The sequence below is a fragment of the Macrosteles quadrilineatus genome, unplaced genomic scaffold, assembly GCF_028750875.1.
Source record: "Macrosteles quadrilineatus isolate MER2022 unplaced genomic scaffold, UCM_ALF_1.0 Scaffold_3__2_contigs__length_128488019, whole genome shotgun sequence".
Taxonomy (NCBI): Eukaryota; Metazoa; Arthropoda; class Insecta; order Hemiptera; family Cicadellidae; genus Macrosteles; species Macrosteles quadrilineatus.
Genome location: NW_026542596.1, coordinates 74375466 through 74399105, shown reverse-complemented (window position 1 = coordinate 74399105; position 23640 = coordinate 74375466). Strand labels below are relative to the sequence as shown.

The following is a 23640-nucleotide window of genomic DNA, read 5'->3' as shown; positions in this document are numbered from 1 at the left end:
TCCATGGCTGTACATTTTCAAATAACCTACATGTGGATGTCTCGAACTTTTTAATATGATTTTGAATTTCATCATTTACTCCCAAATAGGTATTTGCATTAAACAAAATCCAAAACCCACCAGCTACCCCTGTTTGGTATTTTAAAAAGCTTTTTAATATGATGTGCTACTTGATAAAGGTTGCTATTTAAAAATTGTAAGTTACCCCCAGCAACTCCTATTTGGGAGTACCACAAAAAAGTACTATACATTACGCTAGTAAATTGTATTGAAGCTCATTTGAGTATATGCAGCCTTTCAAAAATTAACCAGGGGGGACTATTATGGGACACCCGGTATAGTATAACTAAAGCAATAGGAGAAAAAGGGAGGAAGAAAATTATGAAACTACAGTAGAACCTCTTTAATCCGAACTAATTGGGACTGGGGGTAGTTCGGACTATTGAATAGTTCGGATTACAGAAAATATTGTTGTTTTTACATAACAATAGCTAGGGAAAAGTGAAAAATGCTTTATAAAGTAAAATACCTACATTGTTTATTTAATACAGTTGTAAACATAGGGAATAAACAGTACTGTACATTACAATTGAAATAATTACGGTGCGTATATCAATAAATAACTACTGTACTGTGTACAGAGTACAGCAATGAGGCGTTCGGATTAGTGAACATTCGGATTAAAGAGGTTCTACTGTAGTTCAGTTTCTAAAAGTAAATGTTATATTGTTAGCTCACGAAGGTAAATTATTGTTAGACTAATTTTCCAGTGAGACAAAAATTGTTTGACGAAAAATAACAATATTGCACATAACCTACAAACTCTAAAGTGATGTAGTAAGCGGAAATCTGTCAAAATAAATAAGTGTCAATATGATCCATCGGAATCGGGTGTTATATTTCCTTATACCATCACCAACGCATAAGAGTCTCTTGAGGCTTATTAAGAGAGGAAGTGTCAAACAAAAATAGTTGAATGTTTCTATGAAAGTAACTGATATAATCACGGGATTAATACAGTGAGCTCTAAAAGTATGTTATTGACGATAAGATAATCCCAGATAGCGGAGAGGTATATAAATGGATCACAAGTACATTTGACATTACATTTCTCATCATGACAGTCTCCAGCCAGCGTTTGACTGCAGTCTTCAGTCTTCTTCTTCTGGGAGTGCTTCAGGTAGTAGAAAAAAACATAAACTAGTCAGAGGAATAGCTTGACCCTGATAGGTAATAATAGGTGGACTTCACATGCTTACCCCTTTTTAAACCTGAAAGAACTTTAATTTAAATGACTTTTGAAATATTTATTTCTAACCAAGACGGTTATTTATACTCATAAGGTAATTTCTGTTGCAAAAGAAAGACTCCACATGCCTATACTCAATTAACCTATCAGAACTTATGACTGTGACCTTCCTCCTATGTAACTTTTAAAATATCTTTCTAAACAAGACTATCTCTAATTATGAGGAATGTTTTGGTTGCTAATCTTAATTTTGTGAACTGAATATAATAAATTCTAGATTATCTGTGAACTTACATAAGTATTTAATCACAATGTGGTCTAAAATTTTTAACAAAATGATTTTTTTACTGTTAATGTTGGTCAGCATAGACTACTACTCAGAACTTTGTATTTTTACTTTTCACAAAAATGATCAAGTTTGAGTTTTGAGTGGAAGTATCTGTTTTGGGTCCCCCTGAATCTAAAAAAGTGATGTCTGTGTGTGTGTTTGTGGATGTGTACAGAGCTAAATACTAATATAGCTTTTAATTCTTATTAAAAACGGTACCACCACCATTGCTGTAAAAAATTACGTTAAAAATTATGTTAACGACTCCTACCACTTATTCATGATAAGAGTTGTTGACAAGATAATGGCAGAAAGTATGTGTCAGATTGCTGATATTGTTTATTTAAAAATGATATGAATTTTTATAAGACAGTGCATGAAGACAGGTTATAAAATTAACTGTATCAGCAATCTGACAAATATTTTCTCCCATTAGCTTGTCAACTACCTTTAGCTTGGGTAAGTGGTGGGAGTAACTATGATATTTTATAAGAAAATCACAACAGTTGCAATAATTTTTGAACCGTAATTGTTTCAGCAATGGGGGTTGCTTTATTTTGTTTAGAATGGGCCATAACACGTTAATTTTTAATCAGAACCGGTTTTTTATCAAATTTTTGTATTTGTTACCTATTTTATGAAAAAATGACATAAGCTACACTAACTTTTGAACCATAATTTTTTCGGAAATGTGATCTGTACCATGGTGTTCAGAATTTAAAGGACTTCAGCATACTAAATTCTTATCAACATTGTTCAGGCCCGTTTTTGAGAATGTCCAATTTTTCCGTTATTCTATGAGTTTTTATATAAAAATCACCATTAAAAATCTAAATTAAAAATTTCAACAAAATTAAAAAAAATTCTGGGAGATACCATGTATTACGTATCAAATTTCATTAAAATCGACTACAGGTGTGGTCTGTAGCTCTGTACACATCCATACTTACAGACACTGACACACACAGGCCCACTTTTATAAACGGGCAGACTGGGCATATGCCCAGGGGCGCCGGTGGTCGGGGGGCGCCTGAGGGGTGCCCTCAACCACCGCCAGTACTAGGAAAAAATTGGTTTTGATCAGCCGGGATTTCAAAATTAAAATGGGGGATTTAAAGTTTATTAAGTGGTTTTCCCTTATTGCAAATGTAAATAAATGCAACAAAATTGAAAATACTCGACCTTCAGATTATACCTATTGTAGTCAGGGAAAGGCAAGGCAGCAGTGTGAACCGGGCGCACTCACTATCTATCAGAGGCAGGGTGGTAGGCCTGCATGGTGGAAGGAAAATACAAAGGTGTGCTTCCCGTCATATGCTGACACGTCACTCAGATTGCAAACACCATTTTACCATTTTGAAAAATTATAATAACAATAACAATCAAATCAACTAAAATGAAATAAATACTTATATAGCAATACATCAAATGATTTTTTTGTTTGCAATTTGGGTGACGTCAGCAAATGTGGGGAATAGCACACCTGTTGGGACCACGAAAGTTTGCAGTTGGTGGCAGCCAATCACAAAACAAGGCTAGTGCGACGTTGCCATATCGCCCGTTGACGACAATGATTAAAATAATAAACAATATTTTCAAATTAGCTGGTATTATTAGATTTGGCAACACCACACTGTCCTCATTGGCTTCTTCGAAGTCACGTGATAAATAGGCTCCTTCCTCAACTTTAATACTTTTCAATGAAATGGCGACCATACAAAGTACGTATATTAAGCCAAGTATGGATGGAGATGAGACTGCAAACTTTTGTGGTCCCGACTGTATTACCTAGTATTTCCACTGATACTGAATTGAAAACTCCCTCACGAAACAAAACTGGTAAAAAAAAACACGCTAATGTATAAATATATATGCATAGGCCTGAAGTTTGCAATGTTACATGTCATTTTTAGACCTTTCACTACATTCATTCTTTAGTTATATAATAATTCTTCTTTTATTGTACCAAAATTCGCCATATAGCCTATTTAAATAAATTGTCAGAAAATTAATAGTAAATTTAAATTATATTATCCTTTAATCACCCCTCAGAAACCATCATCACATTTTAAAATATATTGTATATATTCAACACATATTATTATTAATAACAACCTGTAATTAAGTCCATAGTTGCAATAACACTTTTATCCAAAATTATTAATATAGTAGGCCTATAAATTATTTCTAAAACCCCAACATCAAATTAATATCCAAAAGCCTGACTATTAGTGCATGTGCAAGTGATAAAGGAAGAAGACAGCTGGCTTCAACAATGAACTCTGATCATCCTGTGTAAAATTAAAATTTTCCTCCTTCTCTATTGGGACATGGCAGCATCAACACCTTAAATTAAGTGAGGGTATAATCCCTAATATTTATAAAGTCAGTGATCAAAATTATTTAACTTAACATTACCTAACTTAACTACAGAAAAACAGTTTAACTTACATATATATATTTTTTTCATTTCAAATTTGTATTACCACCTCAAGATTTATATAAATTGGACACTATTCCTGAAGATCTGGTGAGAACTCTCCATTTTGTATAGGCTTAGCCTACCTTCAAGAAATTCAACTTAATAGACCTTTTTTTATTTACTTTCTGATCATCGAACCTAATTATTTGAACTCAAAAACTACTTTATTTAATCAAGAATAATCCCTGAAAAACAATTTGAGAAGAGAACTAAATTCAACTTTAATAAATTTTTCACCTTGTCTATTCATTGTTGGACTTATTTAATTTACTTATCCAAGCCTAAGAGCAATACCAAAATTATCCCATTTTTCATAATAATTGGCATTTTAGGCCTATTTCATAAATTAAAATATTTGAAGATCTCTTTAGCCAGCCGAGTTCCCCTCCCTGAGATTTATGTAATTAAAATAAATTGTAAACTCATTGTTCTGTTTTTACTGAGCTAGGCTAAACCAAAGATGGCAACCCTATAACTTAACTTATCTGTTCATTTACCCCATTCATCATTGTAATATCTTATTTTTTTTAGTTCATTAAATTTGTATTGTTAAGAAATTCTTCAGATTAATCATTTGTCTTGCTATAAGTATTTAATCTAGGCTTAACTTAGCATAATAAATAGTAAGCAAATTAAAGGTACAAACCTAAACCAAATTTTACTTACTTAGTCTAAATTATTACAAACACAACACGCATTAGTGTTTTCTTTTAATGGCGCCCAACGTGGGGCTACAAAAGGTCTTCAAATATCTCGTTATTGCAACTAGCCTAATCTAAGTATATTGAATATAAGCATTTTATGTTAGTAATAAGTTATCCCTCCCTGCAATAAGCGGCCCCAATGATAAATGACAGAGCATAGATATAATTTCCGACGGCCTAGAAAATACCCAAACACAATGGACTCTGATAACCTACACGACATTGCATTCAATAGTTCAGAGGACGAAGGCAACATTAACGCAATGGAACACAACACAAACATTCCACCGGTATTAAATATTACGCAAGAAACCCTCCATGACATAGAAGATACGCAAAACACATTTATTCCACCGAGTACGCATAATCTACACACAATGACGACACAACACGAACACGGCGAAGTGACAGTTACAGACGACGACGGCGGCAGCCATTTTGAAATCAACAACGCCGGCTCCAAATCCATTCAAAAAGAGGTCGTAGTTACTGAAGTAGCCGCTAGTAGCAGCACCACTCGAGAACCTTCCCAAAGTGTAATCAACCCGCTTCATTCATCTTTTAAAGACCGTCAAATGAGTAATGAAAACGCAGTAACGTTAACAGCTGATGCTGATAATGGCGTAAATGACGATTCCAAAATTATGCAACAAATTCAAACGGCAAACCCAGACATTACTTGCCTTCTTACGGGTTTATTTGAAGAAATAAGAGGAATTGGACAATCCCAGAAAGAAATGAACTCAAAAATTGAAAATTTAACCGAACAACTTGAAAACAAGTTCAACCAACGTTTTCAAGTAACCGAAGGAAAAATAGAGGAATTATTTGAAACTCAATCTCAAATGAATATTAAATTAGATCAGTCAATCAAATTACATCAAAACACGGCAGTAAAAATGCAAAATATTGAACATAAATGCCAAACTGAAAATCAGCGCACCCGGCAAGAATTCATTCATGAAATTGAGACAAGGGTGACAAGTCAAGGTCAAACTTTTGAAAATGCCCTTAAAAATCAATCATCCCAAATAACCAATTATTTTGTAAATAAATTAGATGAACAAGCTAAAAACCTCAAAATACAGATTCAAAATGAAAAACTAATATCGAAAAAAGAAGATGATGAAAAATTGAAAGAATCTATACTAGACCTGGAAAACAAAATTATTCCACAAATCAAACAGAACACTGATTCCCTCAACCAGCAACAAAATGAAATCAGTCGATTAACAGACACAGTAAACCAAATTTCACAACAAAAATTTCAAACAACAATACCACACAATGGAAACATAAATGTTATCTGTCCAAGCAGTGATCCGATTCTTTCCAACCGGACATTACCAAAATTTAATGGGAAAAGTCACAATCCTAATGAATTTTTATTGAAATTGAAACGATACTATGACAGGAGTGCACAGCGCTACCTAAATTCATCTGATGCGGTTGAAAATCTCCGAGAAATTATCGAAGTAAGCCTCGAACATCATGCAGCGAGATGGTTCCAGCTCATCAAGGAAGACATCTACAATTGGGAAAATTTTGCAAATGAATTCCGCCTGAAATATTGGAGCCGTGACGTGCAGCAGTACATCAAGAGAAAAATTGAAACGGAACGCTACAAATCAAACGGCAGTTTGTCAAGAGCAGATTTTTTTATGGAAAGGGCCATAACGCTTCAATCTATGACCCCACCCATACCAGAAAACGAAATTGTTTTGATCTTGTCTGAATGTTTTGACCAACTGATTAATGACGCAAGAGCTGTACAGAACATCACTACCATCAAGGGATTTATTACGCTGCTAGAACGTGAAGACTTGCGTGATCCTAACCGAAGAACCAGGAACACAAATCCTCAACCTCCTAGAGAACAAGACAATAATCAGTACAAAAATCAACATAGCAGAAGAGACAACAACATCAATCACAACGCCTACCGTCCCAATCATCACCAAAACAATCGTCCACCATATCACCAACAACCTAATCACCATAACAGTAACAGATACCAGGAACAGGGCCAGAACAGATATCAAAGTCAAGAGAACAGACCTCCATACCATCAACCCACCAACAACTATCCACGCGGACAACAAAATCAACCAAATAGATCACCACCACGTAATTATCCCACACAAGAACAAAACCAAGTGTGTAGTATGTTCGGCCAACAACAAAGTCGACAGAACTTATCAATACCCAATTCCCCAAATCACCAGGCTGCGGGGACTTCAAACTTCTAAGCGCTGCAATTCACGGCCGGTGCAGCGAGGAGGACACGTCTCACCTTTCTGCAGAATTCGCAGCGAAAACTTATTTAAACCTCGGACGGCCAAACAATAAAGAAGAAACTAACCAAATTTTAAATAAAGAAATAGAAAAAATTGTAATTTTAAATAACATATATTGTGACCAAGAATTTTTAATGAACAATGAAGAAGAAAATAATAAACAAGAAAATGAACAAAATACATATTCAATCAATTGTCCCGAAATTCCAATACAGATATCCAAATGTTCAACACATGCATTAATCGATAGCGGTGCTAATATAAGTTGCATTTCCGAGAATTTTGTTAAAGAGAACCATCACTCTATGGGAAAATTCGAACAGTTACCTCTAACTAACACCACAATACGTACAGCTACAGGCTCGAAAACCAAACGTATCACCCATATCTTATACATTCCCATTAATATCAGTGGACAAACCATCAATCTACAGTTTATGCTCGTACCAAATCTTTATAGACCAGTGATTTTAGGATGTGATAGCTTAGAAAGCATGAAGGCGAAGGTGAACTTTGTTAATAATAATATCAAAATGAATATAAATAACCAAGATATTGTAATGAAGTTTGATCGAGTTTCTACTGAAGGAATCACTTGTTTCATTGTTGATAATTACAGCCACAGGCCAGATCCCGATATTAAGGGCAATTATAACAATAAAAATATACATAACGAAGATTTTCATTATGAGCACCAACCAAATAATAATAATAATCAATTGATGGACAGTATAACTGAATTCAAAGTTAAAGAATCTTTAAAAGATAATAAATTATTGAGTGATACACAACGAGCCAAGTTAGGTAACCCGATTCTCAAATATAAACATATTTCCTCTGAAACGCCAGGAATTTTCCAATTGAACGAATATGAACTAAACAATTTATGGACTATGCCACATTTTACACAACAAAAAATATATAACCGACACATCAAGATCCCACAAACCAAAACATACAGAAGATACAGTTACCGTGCATGCAGAATAGACAATAATCGCGAGTGCGTACCCAATAATCGCCATATAAACTGTGATATCGGACACTAATCGCGAGTGCGTACCCCATCATTCCCATATCTATGCAACTCCCAAATCCCAAGAAGATACAAATGTTATTTTCTATGCTCAGAAACCTATCACCCTTACTCCCCAATTTACTACAATGTAATTATCTTTTGTTTTGTTTTAATTTTCAAATGTTTTTATGTTTTGTTCTCTTTTAAAAACTTGTTTTTCCCTATAGATATAAGTCAACTTCCAAGATAATCAATCATTTAATGTTTATCATTCTAACTTTAAGATGTTTTATTTCATACTTCTGTATCATCATGACATTTCACATTTTATCGAAATTTTTCCTTGAGTTCTCAGATAAAAATTTCTGAGGGGATAATAAGCGTGGCGTTAATTTTGAAGAGTAGAAGTTGGCGGCATTCGATTGTGTGAAGTTCCGCTTCCACACCAGTTGACCAACATTAAATCTCTCTGGACGTCTGCGGAGGTTGTAAGTCCTTTCATTTTGTTGATGGGCCTTCTCCAGACGTCTTTTTACATCCTCATAGATTTGTTTGAGTTTAGATATCTTCTCAGCATAGTCAGACTGATCTGTAGGTTCCAGTGGCAACTCAGAAAGTAGTTTGGAGTCCTCACACCCTGTTACTCATTGCACTCACCCCAACGGCCCCAACCCACCTACTGTGGATTTCGGCGAACGGATGAGTCAACACCCCTTCCTCTTCCCCTCCCTACACTGCTGTGGTCAAAACCTTTTTAGTTTTATATATATATATATATATATATATATATATATATATATATATATAAGGGGGGGCGCTGCTTTTGGGTTTGCCCAGGGCGCCACTGACCCTTAACGCGGCCCTGGACACACACAGACATAACGTCGAAAACCACTTTTTTGGCTCAGGGGACCCAAAACAGAAAACTGAACCACTCAAAACTGAAACTAAAAAATCTTGACAAAAACAAAACTTTCTCTATATACTATGTATAGGGGGAGAAGGTAAAAAGGGTTAAATTTTATTGTCAGCTGTACGAGTCATAAATTACAGTAGTTGTGACTGGACTGCAGTGGTCTTCAACCTTCAACAACTAACACGTGAGCCACCAATATGAAACCCTCCCCCCCCCGTGGGAATTTATGACTTATACTTTTTTTTGTTGGTATTACCTACCAGATTAAGAATTCAGTTGTTTGCCTCTTTTAAATTACAGCGTATTCCGGAAAATAAAGAAAAACTGTTCAATTTAAAAATCGTTTTATTAAAATTACATAAGGGTAGCCTACGTTAATTACTGGTGAAATATTTTTTATGGACTTCTTCAGTATATATTCAAAGGCTTCAAATGAAAATAAAAAAGTTAAAAAAAAAATACCCCCGCTGCAGCAAACCTGCAGGCAATGCGGATTTAAAATTGGCCTGAATTGATTTTCAATTAAATCTATTTAAATAACATTAGATTTAAAGAGTACCTCTAGGAAAGCAATTTTAAGAGACTCTAATTAAATTAAATAAATTTTATTTGAGACATTTTAGACGTAAATTTTACTGGAATGTAAGGTTCCAGTAAAATTAACGTCTAAAACTTTGTTTTCCTCGTATCAAAATCGGATTTGCGGCAATAATATTATTTTTTTAAATCTCTTTAAAATAATGTGCCGATTGATATGGGTTGCCATTTAAAAAATGTCAACCCTGTTTGTGGGTGGGGGGTGAATTTCAAAATATCACCAAAAACAACCTTACATTACCCTAGAAACGTGAAATGAAATGAAATGAAATGAAATGAAATAATATTTTATTTCCCATTAATTTACAGACAAGTACATTGTATTTTTTTCTTTTCTTAAATATGAAACAGCAAAATATTACTAACTAGATAACAAAACAAAAATTATATACTGTAGAAATAAGTAAATAAAAGTGTTAAAAAAAATACATTCTATAAGAAAGGAAAAAGTCTACATAGGCAGGGCCTGTGCGTAGACTGAGTTGCGAAAAGATTAATTTAAATGGGAAGTAAAAAATATATAAGAGAAAAAAAATCGTATAATTTAAACCTTTTTTTTTATTTGTCTTGCTTGAAGCTGAATTTTTAGTGTTCTGGAATAAATTGACGGTAAAAAAAAAAAATTCTTTATGCAAACAGAGGTAATTTATAATATCTGGTGAAGATTGAAGAGGAGAGGTGGGGTGTAGTGTATTAGTCAGTCAGTGAAAGTGGTGTATCAGTGATTGTGTAGGGTCAACGGTCAGGTCCACCCAACGCGATAACGGCCTCGGTGTCCTCTGTACTCAGACCAACAAGCCACCCCACAACATGCTTCTTAAATAGAGAGAGAGAGGGTGAATTTAGAATGTTGACATTTTGATATCTGTTACACATGTTACGATAAATGATTTGGGTTAAGTGAAAGCAATTCGTATTTGAAAATGATTTGAAAGTTTGTGGAACACTTACACCAACATTTCGAGAAAAGCGCGTATTGTGGGGATGAGTAATTTTTACAAAAATATTATCAAAGTTTTTGTACATGTGAACTAAAATAAATTTTAAAAATAACTGCCTGACTGTCAAAACTCCCGATTCTACAAAAAGATCGTCAGTTGAATATCTAAAGTGTTTTTTAAAAGCAACTTTAAGTATTGTTTTCTGCACTACAAAAACAGGTTGCAAGATAGTTTTGTAAGCACCACCAAAAGCAATAATTCCAAAAGACAACAATGATTGAACATATGCATAGTATGCTATTTTAATTTCTTGCTCTTCGAGAATATCACTAAGTTGCCTAAATGCATAAATATATTTACGTAATTTATTTTTTAGGTATTCAACATGTTCCGACCATTTCATCTTTGAATCAAAAACAATACCAAGATATTTGTATGAATCAACTTTTTCAATTTTGCTACAAAAACAAGAGTTATTGAAATGATTTCCACAGACATGAATAGTTAGGTTATCAAGTTTGTATTCGGTTATCTTGCGTAATGAAATTGGCATAAATTTTGTTTTAGATATATTAAGGGACAATACATTTTGATCAAGCCATTTTTTTAGTAAACAGAGGTCTGATTCTGCCTTGTTTTTAACCTCCTCCCAGGATGCTCCGGTTACAAATATTAGAGTATCATCAGCAAATAATGTTAATTTCCCTTCTGTTTGAATTTTAGAAATATTATTAATATAAATGAGGAATAAAACAGGACCAAGGGTCGAACCCTGGACTACACCATACTCCACTGGCAATACATCGCTTGCCACTTCACCAAGTGCGACAGTTTGCAGCCTATCAGAGAGGTAGCTGCTGAACCAAGCGAGCGAGGTGCCACGCACCCCGACAAGCTCAAGTTTACGCAACAACCTACTTCTGTCCACTGAGTCAAAAGCTTTTTTCAAGTCTAAGAAAATTAACATGCTTCGTTTGTTGCCATAAATTGCCTCGTTAATGTATTTATTAATATCAAATAAAGCATCAGATATGTTTTTGTCACTCCTGAAACCATACTGATTTTCACTTAAAATATTGCACTGGTGGAGGTAAAAAACAAGTTGGTCTTTGGCAATTTTCTCTAAAAGCTTAACAATTACACTTAACAAAGAAATCGGACGATAGTTATTCATGTCTGTGAAATCATTAGATTTGTGCAATGGAATGATCTTGGCCAATTTAAGCTCGTTTGGGAATATACCAGATGTCAGGCTAATATTGACAATGTGCAGAAGAGGAGCACATAGAGAGTGGATGTTTTCTTTAAGAACAAAGGCCGAGATACCATCATGGCCCGGCGCAGACCCTCCGCGCAGACCCTGGGCGTAACGTTCTATGTCAGCGTGTGTGACCGTGTTGAATGTAAAATTCGTGTCAAGTGAGAAGTCAGCGTCGTTTACGACTGGAGCCCCAGCTGAATTTATTGAGTTGGCCAATTTAGAACCTACTGATGTAAAAAAGTTATTGAAATCGTTTGCTATTTTAATCTTAATGTTCGCATTATTCGAAGAACCAGGTAAAACTTTTTCAAATGGGAAATGGTCCTTAGTGCAATTCCTGCCTGATATTTCACTAACTATGCCCCAAAATAATTTTGGATCCCTGTTAGATTCTGAAATTTTACCCCTATAATAATTTTTCTTTGCAATTTTTATGTTTTGATTTAAAGATAGGCGCAGGGCCCTGAATCTATCTAGTAGTAATAAATTAAACGGTTGGGTTTTGATCTTTTTACTTAGCTTGTCTCGTTTTCGAATTAATTTTATGAGATCTACGGTAATCCAAGGCTTTATTTTTTTAAATCTTGTAGAGTGATGTTTGATTGTTTTAGTTGAGGCTTTGATGCAGTTACTCAGTGTCGAACAAAAACATGCTGTGCACTGATTAACCTCGTGATTGCTCATGATTGGACTCCAGTCTGTTTTTGTAATATGTTCAGTTAAAGTAGCGTGATCAATGTAGGTGCGAAATTGGTTCTGTGACTGAGTTTCAGTTCCTGTAGGTGTATGAATGGTGTTAGTGATTGTAAGAGCAGTGCTGTAATGGTCAGTGATATGAGAGTGTATGACAGCAGATTTGACTCGTCTCATATCTTGGAAACGGACAAAAATGTGGTCAATACAAGTAGATGTGTTGTGTGTCACTCTGGTCGGCTTGTCGATGCACTGGACTAGTCCAGCACCTAGTAAAGTGTTTAAGTAAAGATCCGTTATTGCATCAGTTTTGTGTAAGTCGATGTTAATATCACCCAAAAAGATACAGTTAGTGTCTTTACTTATGCGATTATAATAGCATTCCAAACCAGATACGTGTATTGAAGCTTGTTTGAATTTATGAATATTTGTGCTGAGACCATTCATTATTTAGCATGTTAACCCATTGTTCTTTATTTTTACCATTAGCTAGGATTTTTTTCCAATCCCGTGGGATCTTGATTTTGGACATCTCATTAAGAACGTTTCTCCAAATCCTCTTCTCTCTTTCAATGTTTTAATACTTACATCTAAATAGGTATCCGCAATAAAGTATATCCTGCTGAAGGCAATCTGTGCTAGTTCACAAGAGGTTTCTGGAATATTAGTAAGAACCTAAAAGTAAGCCATACCGTCAATTACATACATACATTATTCAATCTTGAGAGGTTCGTCTATACCCTTGTTCTCCAAAGCATGGAGCAGTTTGGCCTTTTCTGTTTTGGTTGGGCATCCATCGACAGTGGCTGATGCCCATGGTACTGGATCTAATGGGTATGTCATCAGCTTCTCAAGGTTAATATCACGTTCTTGGGACAGCAGTAAAACTCCAGAAAAATATTTTTTATTGCTCTTATCTCAACCAATCTGTTTGCATGCAGCTTTCCCTAGATTATCTACATTGAGTAAATTGTCTTCCACCGATTCGGGTACAGGTCTTCCAGCTGATAAACAGACCATCTAGAAATTCTGATCACAGTTTTCAACTTCAAGCAGAATAATGCATTGTTCAAAAGCATCAAGTACAGTACTTGCAAAATACTTTGCTCACTTCGTTTCATTTAATTTGCTTGCATGTCACTGAGAACAATCTGATGACTTCACCATACTTGCATTTTTTAATTCTAACTTGCTGTGGGCCCGTCCTACGCACAGGAATCAACTAATCAAATCAAAACAAACTAAAAAATCTATCCTAAAGGACCCATGCTGCACTGCGGCGTTAAAATAAATATCATATCCGAGAAATAATCAAATTGATTATTTTTTATTGTGTAATACAGTATCTTAAACTTAACTGATTCAAACGATCAATAGCTCAAACTAAAGCCTATAATTGACTGATTATTTTGAGTCTAAAACATATAAAAAAACTTAAACAATACTGGAGCTATTGATATTCAATCATAGAAAAACCTTATAATTTTTTTTTATGTTGGATGTTCACCTTGCGTTTGCTTGAAAACCGTCCGATTTGAATAACTAATATCTTAAATGCAAGCCGGTATTTCACTGAAGGTTCTTAGACCAAAATATATAGGGTTATATAATTACAAATGGTAAAATACTGTACAATTTAAATTGAAATACGAATTAAAAAATATATCAAACCTATGTTTTTTGGTCGAGTAATAAAGTAGATAAATATACGATGATGCTTGATGTGAAATATATGTGTGCATACTACCAATTTAAGACCTCAATCATGAAGATCGGACGTGTAGAAGAGCCAAAGAAACTCGGAAAAGAAAAAAAAAAAACAAATTTAACTCCCTTTAGAAATACATGGGGGGTAAATTTAATTTACGTATAAGCCGAGTGGGACTGTTGATAAATATATACTGATGCTTGATGTGAAATCTGTGCTTGCATACCTTCAATTTGAGACCTCGATAATGAAAATCGGGTGGGTAGAAGAGCCAAACGAACTCGGAAAAGAAAAACCAAATTTAACTCCCATAAGAAATATATGGGAAAAATGTTGTTTACGTATAAGCCGAGTGGGACTGTAGGCAACTATATGCCGATGCTTGATGTGAAATCTGTGCGTTAATACCTTCAATTTGAGACCTCAATCATGAAAATCGGTCGGGTTGTAGAGCCAAACGAACTCGCTAAAGAAAAACCATTTTTTTAAATATATATATTCATGATATTTTCGTGTTTTCCGGAACATGCTGTAATTCACAAGTGGCAAACACCTAAAACCTTAAAGTACATGTCAATACAAACCAAAAAATGTATATGTCGAAAATTCCCACGGGGGGGGGGAGGGGGGGTAAACGCCAGCCTCCGCTCTAAACTGGCTACCTTCCAAGATGGTACCTTTGAGCTACCAGCTGTGTTAAATGTCTAGATAGTAGGCCTATTCAACATGAAGCTTTTTTCTCAATATAATAAATATTAGCATTGAGTATAAACGTAACTTTACATAACGTTTATACCCAATGATATAAGTATATATTATTAAGCTCAGCCTTAAGAATAAAAAGTTTTCATCTTTCTTCAAAAGTTCAGTTAAACTTGATTTTTTCCTGTGATTAATGATAAATATTGTTCTTCCACTACAGTACTTTTATAGCAATTTTTCATAAGACTTCCAGAATCGCAAAAAAAATTATATGTCTCATTGTTCAGTTGGTTTTGAGATATCAGCTGCTTTGAGAATATCTTTTGCTTGTTAACTTTATAATGTGACTACCAAAGGTGTTATTTGAAAAACATTCTGGTTCAAAGTAAAATAATATGTTCAAAAAATTGCTTTGTATACTAAATAGTTATTTTCATTATGTTATGAACTTCCTAGATCATTGGAGCACCTGCTTCCTATGAAGATGATACGGACTTCCAGTACTTCAAACAGAACCTTATTTATCAGGAACAATCAGCTGAATCAAACTTAAACTCAACCAGGGATGCATTTATTAACAAAACCAAAACCTACAACCTTCCAGAAGATGGCGCAATCGAATCAAATTTGACTTCATGCTTTGATCAAATAGTTGAGGCACATGCAAATGACTCTGATCCGGATTGCATTTCTTATGTCAATACGACTGTACTGCAGATCATCTCCGATAGTCAGAAAGAGTTGGAAGCTTGCACCAACTTCACCTATGGCTGGCAACAGGTATATTAGTTTTTTGTTTGTTTTTTGCAAGTTCCCCTATATAAGGAATAAGCTATTATCGTAAGTCTCATGGTGGGACCTGACCCCAGGTTTGATTTACTTTTAAATTTTGATGTCCTCAGAGGCAAAAAACATCATAAGTCCAATTTTATATACAAACTCAATAGCTTGACTAAAAATCACCCAATTTTAATACAATTTGGTAAAAATCTGTGTGTATTCAAACAAGTTCGCTAACCAGGATGACCAGACTTTAGGAACGGGTGGGGCTAAAGTAGTTTATCTGTTTTTTACCCCAAAAACATAAAATTTCACAGTTTCCTTCATATATTTTTATGAGCATATTGAAACGTTGTATGCCTACGGAGAAATTAAAAAAAATTTGTAAATACAAATTTGTATAGAGAATGATTGCTGTTTTTGGCATCTAGGAGAAGACCAAAACCGATGTTGTTGCCCTCCCAGCAGGTGCACAACTTGGTGGGAGGGGAGATGTAGAGTGGAGATGTAGTGTTCTAAACAACCACTCATATCTTCCAAACTAGGGGTAGCGGATTTCTACCCCCGGATATTTACCCCCATGAAAAAACGCCTACGTCATTTTGACGTCACGAGGGGCGGGGCCTATACACGATCGAGAAACAGCCCGCGACTGGAAATCTACCCCCGGACATCTACCCCCAGACATCTACCCCCGGACATCTACCCCCGGAAATCTACCCCCGGACATCTACCCCCGGAAATTTACCCCCGTGGTCAGCTACGCTACGTATCGGCCAAGATGCATTGTTGTAATTGATTTCATTAATTGGTTTATGTAAATCAACGGCTCTTCGGTTATTCATTAGCTTATTATGCGTATACAATTTTTTTTTGTAAAACAAAATCTCAAAAAATACTTTACTCTTTTTGGGCAATAATATACCCTAAGTCGTTGCCAACACAACAATCAACACAACAGGTGTGTCCCCAAAACGGATATCATCAAAAATATTTAAAAGTAAATAATAAGAAAGCATGTTCATAATAACATATTAAGAAAAAAAATATTGATTTCAGAATACCTAGTTTTTTAAAACTGCAGAATCTTGCAGTTGTTTTATTCCCAATAACATAAGATAAATGTTATTTGTTATAACCTTATTTAACTACGTAAATCAAATATGTAAAATACTGTACCTATTCGATCAGTGGTCGTTTCCAAATTGCGACTTAAATGTTAACTAGTGACATCGATCTCTGTAGTAATAGAGATCGATGACTAGTAGTCATCATTCGAATTTTTTCTCTTTGTACTGTGTTTAGGTCGTAGCTTGATTTTAAGATGTGCTTTGATTCTCTGTTTTGTTTACATTTACGTCGTTATTATGTAAGCACCAGGGCAACCCATAAGTCCAATGTTAAAATAAAAAAAAAACTTAGGGTTACTTTTAATTATATAGGCAGTATTATAAATTTAAGTTTGTTTCGTCTAAACCTTCCAAACATTTGACAAAAGTAAGTTTGGCTAAAATATGTTCCGATGTTATTGTGTTAATGTGTTCGAAAGTTTGCATTGAAGTCGTTCCCAAAGAGCTTCGCTTCGCTCCACTCATTAATAAATGGACTAATCTATATCTATATTACTTATTTAATACGCAAGCAGGATTTTTGTGACAATTACTCCTCCGAAACTACTGAACCGATTGACATGTTTTTGGTGTCATTGGAAAGAGCGTAACGTGAAGTTGTGCAGGAAACTTTCTTTTTTGGGAAATAATTAAAGAGTGAGGCCCTGGGGCCCTTTAAAGTTTCGTATTTCTACATAAGATTAACATGGGAAACAAATATTGTTTTGAAACTCCAGCTGTTGTAAGAAATTAAATATTAATAATTGGTCTCCATGGAAGCGTGAGAAAATAAAATTCACAATGTTTACATTTGCTTTGACAATGCTCATGTTCTTCAAGTTATTTTTGTATTACTATATTTATATCATTTGCTTATTGTTCAACTTGAACAGATTGTAAATTAAATAAAGTAAAAAAAAAAAAAAAAAAAAAAAAAATGTTTACATTTGCTTTGACATTTAAATGTAAACAACCAGAACTGTCAAATGCCTATTTCACAATTTTAGACAGCTGATAAAAAAAATTAAAACAACTATGTGGTAGGTTTATTTAATCTTAAACTTTATGATAGATTATTTATTATAAATCTATTTTAATGATTATGAAACAGATTTTTCCCATTGCGAAGGAAAAATTAATAGTGAGAAGAAAAACATACGTTAATTGTAAACAGTCAATGTGTAAATTATCTACGTTGTATTAAAAATGTGTATAGTTTTGGATGTTGGTTTCTGTTTAATGATATAAGTTATAAGTTAAATTTTTACTTAATTGGTACTTTATTAAAGCTGACAGCTTTTTTACGTTGACTTAAATTGTAAGCAATTCCCGTCCATGGGCAGTTTGATTGTTAAAAATTTACCCTTTAAACTGGAATAGGACTGTTATGTAAATTGTGAGTATTTCCATTGATTAATAATCTTTTAGTTGGCTCTTTTAAAATCATTGGAAATTATGACTATTCTTAGTTTTTAAACAAGTAATTTGTTTATAAATAACTCCTGTACTTCTTTGCAATTGCTCGATTTCGAGCAACATGTACACTAGTTAATTTTAATCACATTTCTTCAGATAATATTCTCAAACGTTCAAATAATCCTTCAGAATGACAGCTGGGGGTTCTACCTAATGATAAAGAGAAAATGATCAGTGTGGAATATAATTAAAACTTGTACACGATATGGTGGAAGACCAAATTACATTTTCTTACCGCCAAGTACACTGTAAACTTTCCCGAGAGGTGTTCAAATGGTTTCAACCCTTCAAATAGTTAGGGAAATGATAAAGAGTGACGTTTCCTCACAAGACTATCTGTTTCTTTCAAGGAGGTCATTGGGAAAATCTACCAAACCAGAAACCAAAACCAGCCATATCGGACTATTAGAAGAGGGGGTGTGTTTTATATTTTTATATAGGTCTTTAAATATTTGTAATATAGTTATTTTTTTTTATTTTTTGTCATTGCAGCTTCTGATTTAGCTCGAAAAAATAAGTAGTTTGATTTATTGCTCTATGATCGTTCGTTACTGAGGTATTGAGAGGTACAGTGCCGGATTTACCACTAGGCCGATTAGGCCGCGGCCTGGGGCCGCAAGCAAAAGGGGGCCGCAGAGGATTAAGAAAAACATTTTTTTTTATAAAAAAAATATTTTAAATCGTCAGTTTGCCGCGATTACAGGTGACCATTTATGATGTCTCTGCGTCCGAGGGAGATGTTCACGATTTTGCCACGGCCGTAGGTGCCGGTGATGAAGTCCCCGTGATTGCGACCCGCGGGAGACAATCAGGACAATTTAGCCGCGGCCGCGGATGATGGCAATGTGTCCTCATGATCGCAGCCCGCGAGACGTTGAAGAATTAGCCGATGTCACGAGTGTCGATGATGATGTCCCCGTGATTGCGGCCCGCGGGAAATGTTCACGATTTCGCCGCGGTCGCAAGTATCGATAATGATTTCCCCGTGATTGCGGCTAGCGGCAAATGTTCATGATTTAGCCGTGGCCGCGGGTGACGGTTATGTATCCTCACAATCGAAGCCCGCAGGAGACGTTAAAGAATTAGCCGCTGTCACGAGTGTCGATGATGTCCCCGTCATTGCGGCCCGCGGGAGATGTTCACGATTTTACTGCGGTTGCGGGTGGCGCTAATGATGTCCTCAAGGTCAAAGCTCACGTGATATGATCATGATTTCGCCGCGGTCGCAAGTGTCGAGGATGATGTCCCTTTGTTGCAGCCCGCGGGGGATTTAAAGATTTTCGCGTGGTCATGGATACCTATGATGGCTTTGACTTGGTTTAGGAGAGATGTCCACGATTACATCCACAATCATGGGTGTCGATGATGATGTCCCCTTAATGCATAGGAGATATTCACGATTACCTCCGCGATCGCAAGGAATTTCCATCACAGAGGGAGGGCCGCTCTAGTAATTTGGCCTAGGGCCGCAAGTACCCTAAATCCGGCACTGGAGAGGTAAACACTTTACGGTATCCCAATTTTATTCGTCCTATTGGAAATCAATAAAATGTCATAAATATAGTTATTTCTTGACACATCTTTATTAAACTCGGCATGTTACTTTATTTAGATAAGATATTCTGTATACTACCTTAAAAAGCTTCATTCAACATTTTATTGGCAGGAAACCTGCATATTCACTTCCTGTATGTTATTCTTATGAATGGATATTTTGAACACTTATTTATGGACATAAGTTGACAAGTTTTGTATTAAGGCAGAATTTCCCAATTAAGTTAGGACTTATTAAAGGTGAGTCGGTGGCTCAGTTGGTAGCGTCACGGACTTCGGGCCCAAGGCAGTGATGTCGTGGGTTCGGATCCTGGTCACTGCCACAAAAACTTATCAGTACAGTTCACCTTCGTACTGTACCGGCTCACCCCTTGATTTGCTGGATACGTTCCACGCACAGATCTGTAGTCTATGTGGACGGGCAAATACAAGGTTAAAAGAGGCCACCAACCTCTTAATATATATATATTAAGCGTTATACATTCTCTGAATATAAGAATGTGCTACAATGGGTCTTAAGCTTTAAAATGACACCTCAATCGTAAAAATCGACGAAGTAGGTCGGGTGAAAATGGACTGTTACAGCTTATTGAATTAGGAAGATAGATAATGTTAAACATGACAACGACATATCACATGCTTTATACTGGATACTAGAAGCTAATGAATAACCGTTTATTTTCATAAACCAATTAATAAAATCAATTACAACAATGCATCTTGGCCGATACGTAGCGTAGCTGACCACGGGGGTAGATTTCCGGGGGTAGATGTCCAGGGGTGGATTTCTGGGGGTAGATGTCCGGGGGTAGATGTCCGGGGGTAGATGTCTGGGGGTAGATGTCCGGGGGTAGATGTCCGGGGGTAGATTTCCAGTCGCGGGCTGTTTCTCGACCGTGTATAGGCCCCGCCCCTCGTGACGTCAAAATGACGTAGGCGTTTTTTCATGGGGGTAAATATCGGGAGTAGAATTCCGGCGACCCCCAAACTAGACAAGATAAACGGCATTTTATCAAACATGTTATCTTCGTGTAATATGCTACCTATTTTTACTTTTTTCTGTTTGTTTTACAGATAGGTGAAGTTCTTAAGAAAGCAGAAACTGTCGTAAAAGGCTTAGACACTGTGGTAAACAGTATTTTACTTAAAGCCTCTGGTTGTGTGTCCCAATACTCAAGAAACACTAATTTGAAGATCAGTTGCTTTCATAAAGCCCAGGACTTTTACCAAGATCAATTCAATGCTGCGTCAGCTCTCGCTGCTGAGGTCTACCACCTCATATCTGGAGGAGAGCTGCTGGTAGACGCTGAAGTATCTAGCTGTCAAACTTTCGAGAACTTTTCATTGGAAGATAAATGTACAGGAATCACCAAGGAAGTGCTGGACAACTGCATCGTAACACCACAATAAAAGGAGAGTAGGAAGAAATAATTCTACTGTAGTGCAAGCACTACGGATTGCAGAAGAAAGTTTAAATTGCAGTTTTGCGACTCGTCCACAAATGAATGGAATTAATTTTCATAAACACTTACTGTATTTACATTTTCACGAATAAAAATCACAGTTTGATTTGAACATTGTATATTGGTTAGTCAACCTTTTGTTTATGTTTTTAATTTGTTTTCCTACCACTGCGTGGAAATGATCACATTTTGCCACAGCTGTAATCAGTATGCAAAATGGCTCATTTACGCTCTTAGAGCAGGAATGGATCATTCCCGCTTGCTAATCAGCTGATTTCACAGTTAGTGTTTCTACACATACAGGTGACTGGTACTTAACAACCGGTAAGCAAATAAGATAAACATAAAAAAAACATAACCAAAATGTGTTTATAATAAAAAAGTTCATCTGTGTGTCATAATAAGTTAATTATGGTGGTACGAAAAATCTTGTGTGTATTATAAACACAGTCATTGCCGCTCTCGAAATGTATGGAAAATCTACAGTTCTCCAGCGGCAATGACTTACTTTGAGCTCTAATACACAAATAGCTATTTATTCATGTCTTAACTTATTCCCTCGCTCGTAAATAAATAAATTTAGAGATGCATTATCTCAATAGTTGATGTATCAACAGAATCTTACAGGACACTATAAATTTGATCTCCTAGCCACAGGCCTGAACCATGGATAAAACATAGGTTCTTTAGATTAGTCTTCCTTAATGGACCAGCTGAGGCAAATTTTATTGTTAGTTTCATTCAGTGTTACCGGTACTAGGATCTTGTTTTTGTTTACAATTTGTTTCTTGTTATTTAAAACCTCGTTCAAGATAAAAATCAATCCAATCATAAACAATAACTCGTCCCCTAGTTATATAACCAAACGGTAAAACATAAATCATGAAAATAACCCTAAAATAATAGAAACAAAATTTTGTTGACACTAGCGCCTAGTGTCACCAACATGACACAAAACGAGCTTCAAATTTTACAACGGATGAAAAGTCTACTTGTGTTGGTTAGCCTATGACCCAACACAGATGTTTGTCGACATTTTCCCACCATAATGGAATATAATATTCTGTCATGAGCAATTTTTAGTCAAGACTTTAAATCTTACACTGCTCCAATAAAGCTGTCATTGTTATAAAGTTCTAGAAAATATATACATGACAGTACGTAAGGTATATGATCTGTCAATAATTGTGAACTGAAATTGTGTGAGAGAAGCTCCTATCGCCACTCAATCAATTATCAAATTATCCATCAAGTTCAAGGTCAGGTTTCAAACTATAAAAACTATTAAACGACAGTGACGTCTAACAATCATAAAAGTTGAGCTTGAAGTTTTGATTCTTCATAAAACCACATATTTTAAAAACAAATTAGCTGTTGCTGGTCGGCTTCGCATACATTTGGGTTTTTTTTATATTATGAACCCGCTAAAGTTGTGACTTCGCTACGAATAATGACATTTTGCATTAATGTTCTGTATAGTAACTGTATGTTTTATTGATGTTTTAGGAAATTCTAGTAAAATATTTAATGTTATTTGTTAAAAATATAAAGAAGAAAATGACTTACGTTAGGTTTTGTGTTTTCATATTATCTTTGACTAAGAATCCTTGAAGGGATCGCGGACACAATGGAAATAATAGGGATATGATGAGAAATAATAGTTTTCACCCTTATTAACTATATATATATCAAATATTTTGATATATGGTTGAAATATTTGATATCTATCTATCTATATATATAATAGGCTAAGCCGTTTTTTGTTAATCGAACTCCTCCGTTATTATTTGCCCGATTTTGACGTTCGAGGTCTCGAAATAAAGGTTAAAAGGTGTAGTTGTGCCCAACGGTATTAGATTTTTGATAAAGTCGTTGGTAAGGGCGTCAGAGGCCCTTAAAGCCAGTTTTTTCTCCATAAGGATAACATGGGAGATAATTTTTATTTATAAAAACATATGTTTTTAGTTAAAAATAGTCAAAGTCTACTACATAAGAATTTGTGTGTATTATGCCTGTAAATGTATATAAAGTTTAAAAATGATTTGGGTAACTTAAAGTGTACTCATAATGGATCATACTACTTTATTTTAATGCCGAGAATAATAAAATTTCGTTGAGAATACGTTACCATGATTTACAAAACTGTACTGTAATATTTAAAATCACAAATCTTTGACATTCATTAATTTGACATGAAACAGCTGATCTACGAGACAATTTATTTATAAATCAAAACAAAACAAATCCTCTACTTCAAGTGTGTTGCTATACAAAAATATTTTTTTTTATGATTTGTTGTGTATTCTAAAAATGGGACCCCAGAAGATTTGGCTGTACACTGTTCAGGTCTTGATCCAATAGC

General features: G+C 35.1%; 1 protein-coding gene across 1 annotated transcript; it reads left to right on the top strand.

The window, feature by feature from the left end:
* Positions 1-1053: 1053 nt before the first annotated feature.
* LOC128990235 (uncharacterized) lies at positions 1054-21390 on the top strand. The gene is made up of 3 exons (XM_054412536.1): positions 1054-1180; positions 15353-15676; positions 20890-21390. The coding sequence occupies exons 1-3, from the start codon at positions 1118-1120 to the stop codon at positions 21223-21225; spliced, it is 723 nt and encodes a 240-aa protein (XP_054268511.1). The 5' UTR covers positions 1054-1117; the 3' UTR covers positions 21226-21390.
* Positions 21391-23640: the final 2250 nt, after the last annotated feature.

Excerpts from the sequence above, each read along its gene's own strand:
- LOC128990235 (XM_054412536.1), top strand. The coding sequence starts at position 1,118 with ATGACAGTCTCCAGCCAGCGTTTGACTGCAGTCTTCAGTCTTCTTCTT. Across the intron at positions 1,181-15,352 it reads TTCTTCTGGGAGTGCTTCAG|ATCATTGGAGCACCTGCTTC; the intron begins GTAGTAGAAAAA and ends TGAACTTCCTAG. Across the intron at positions 15,677-20,889 it reads TCACCTATGGCTGGCAACAG|ATAGGTGAAGTTCTTAAGAA; the intron begins GTATATTAGTTT and ends TTTGTTTTACAG.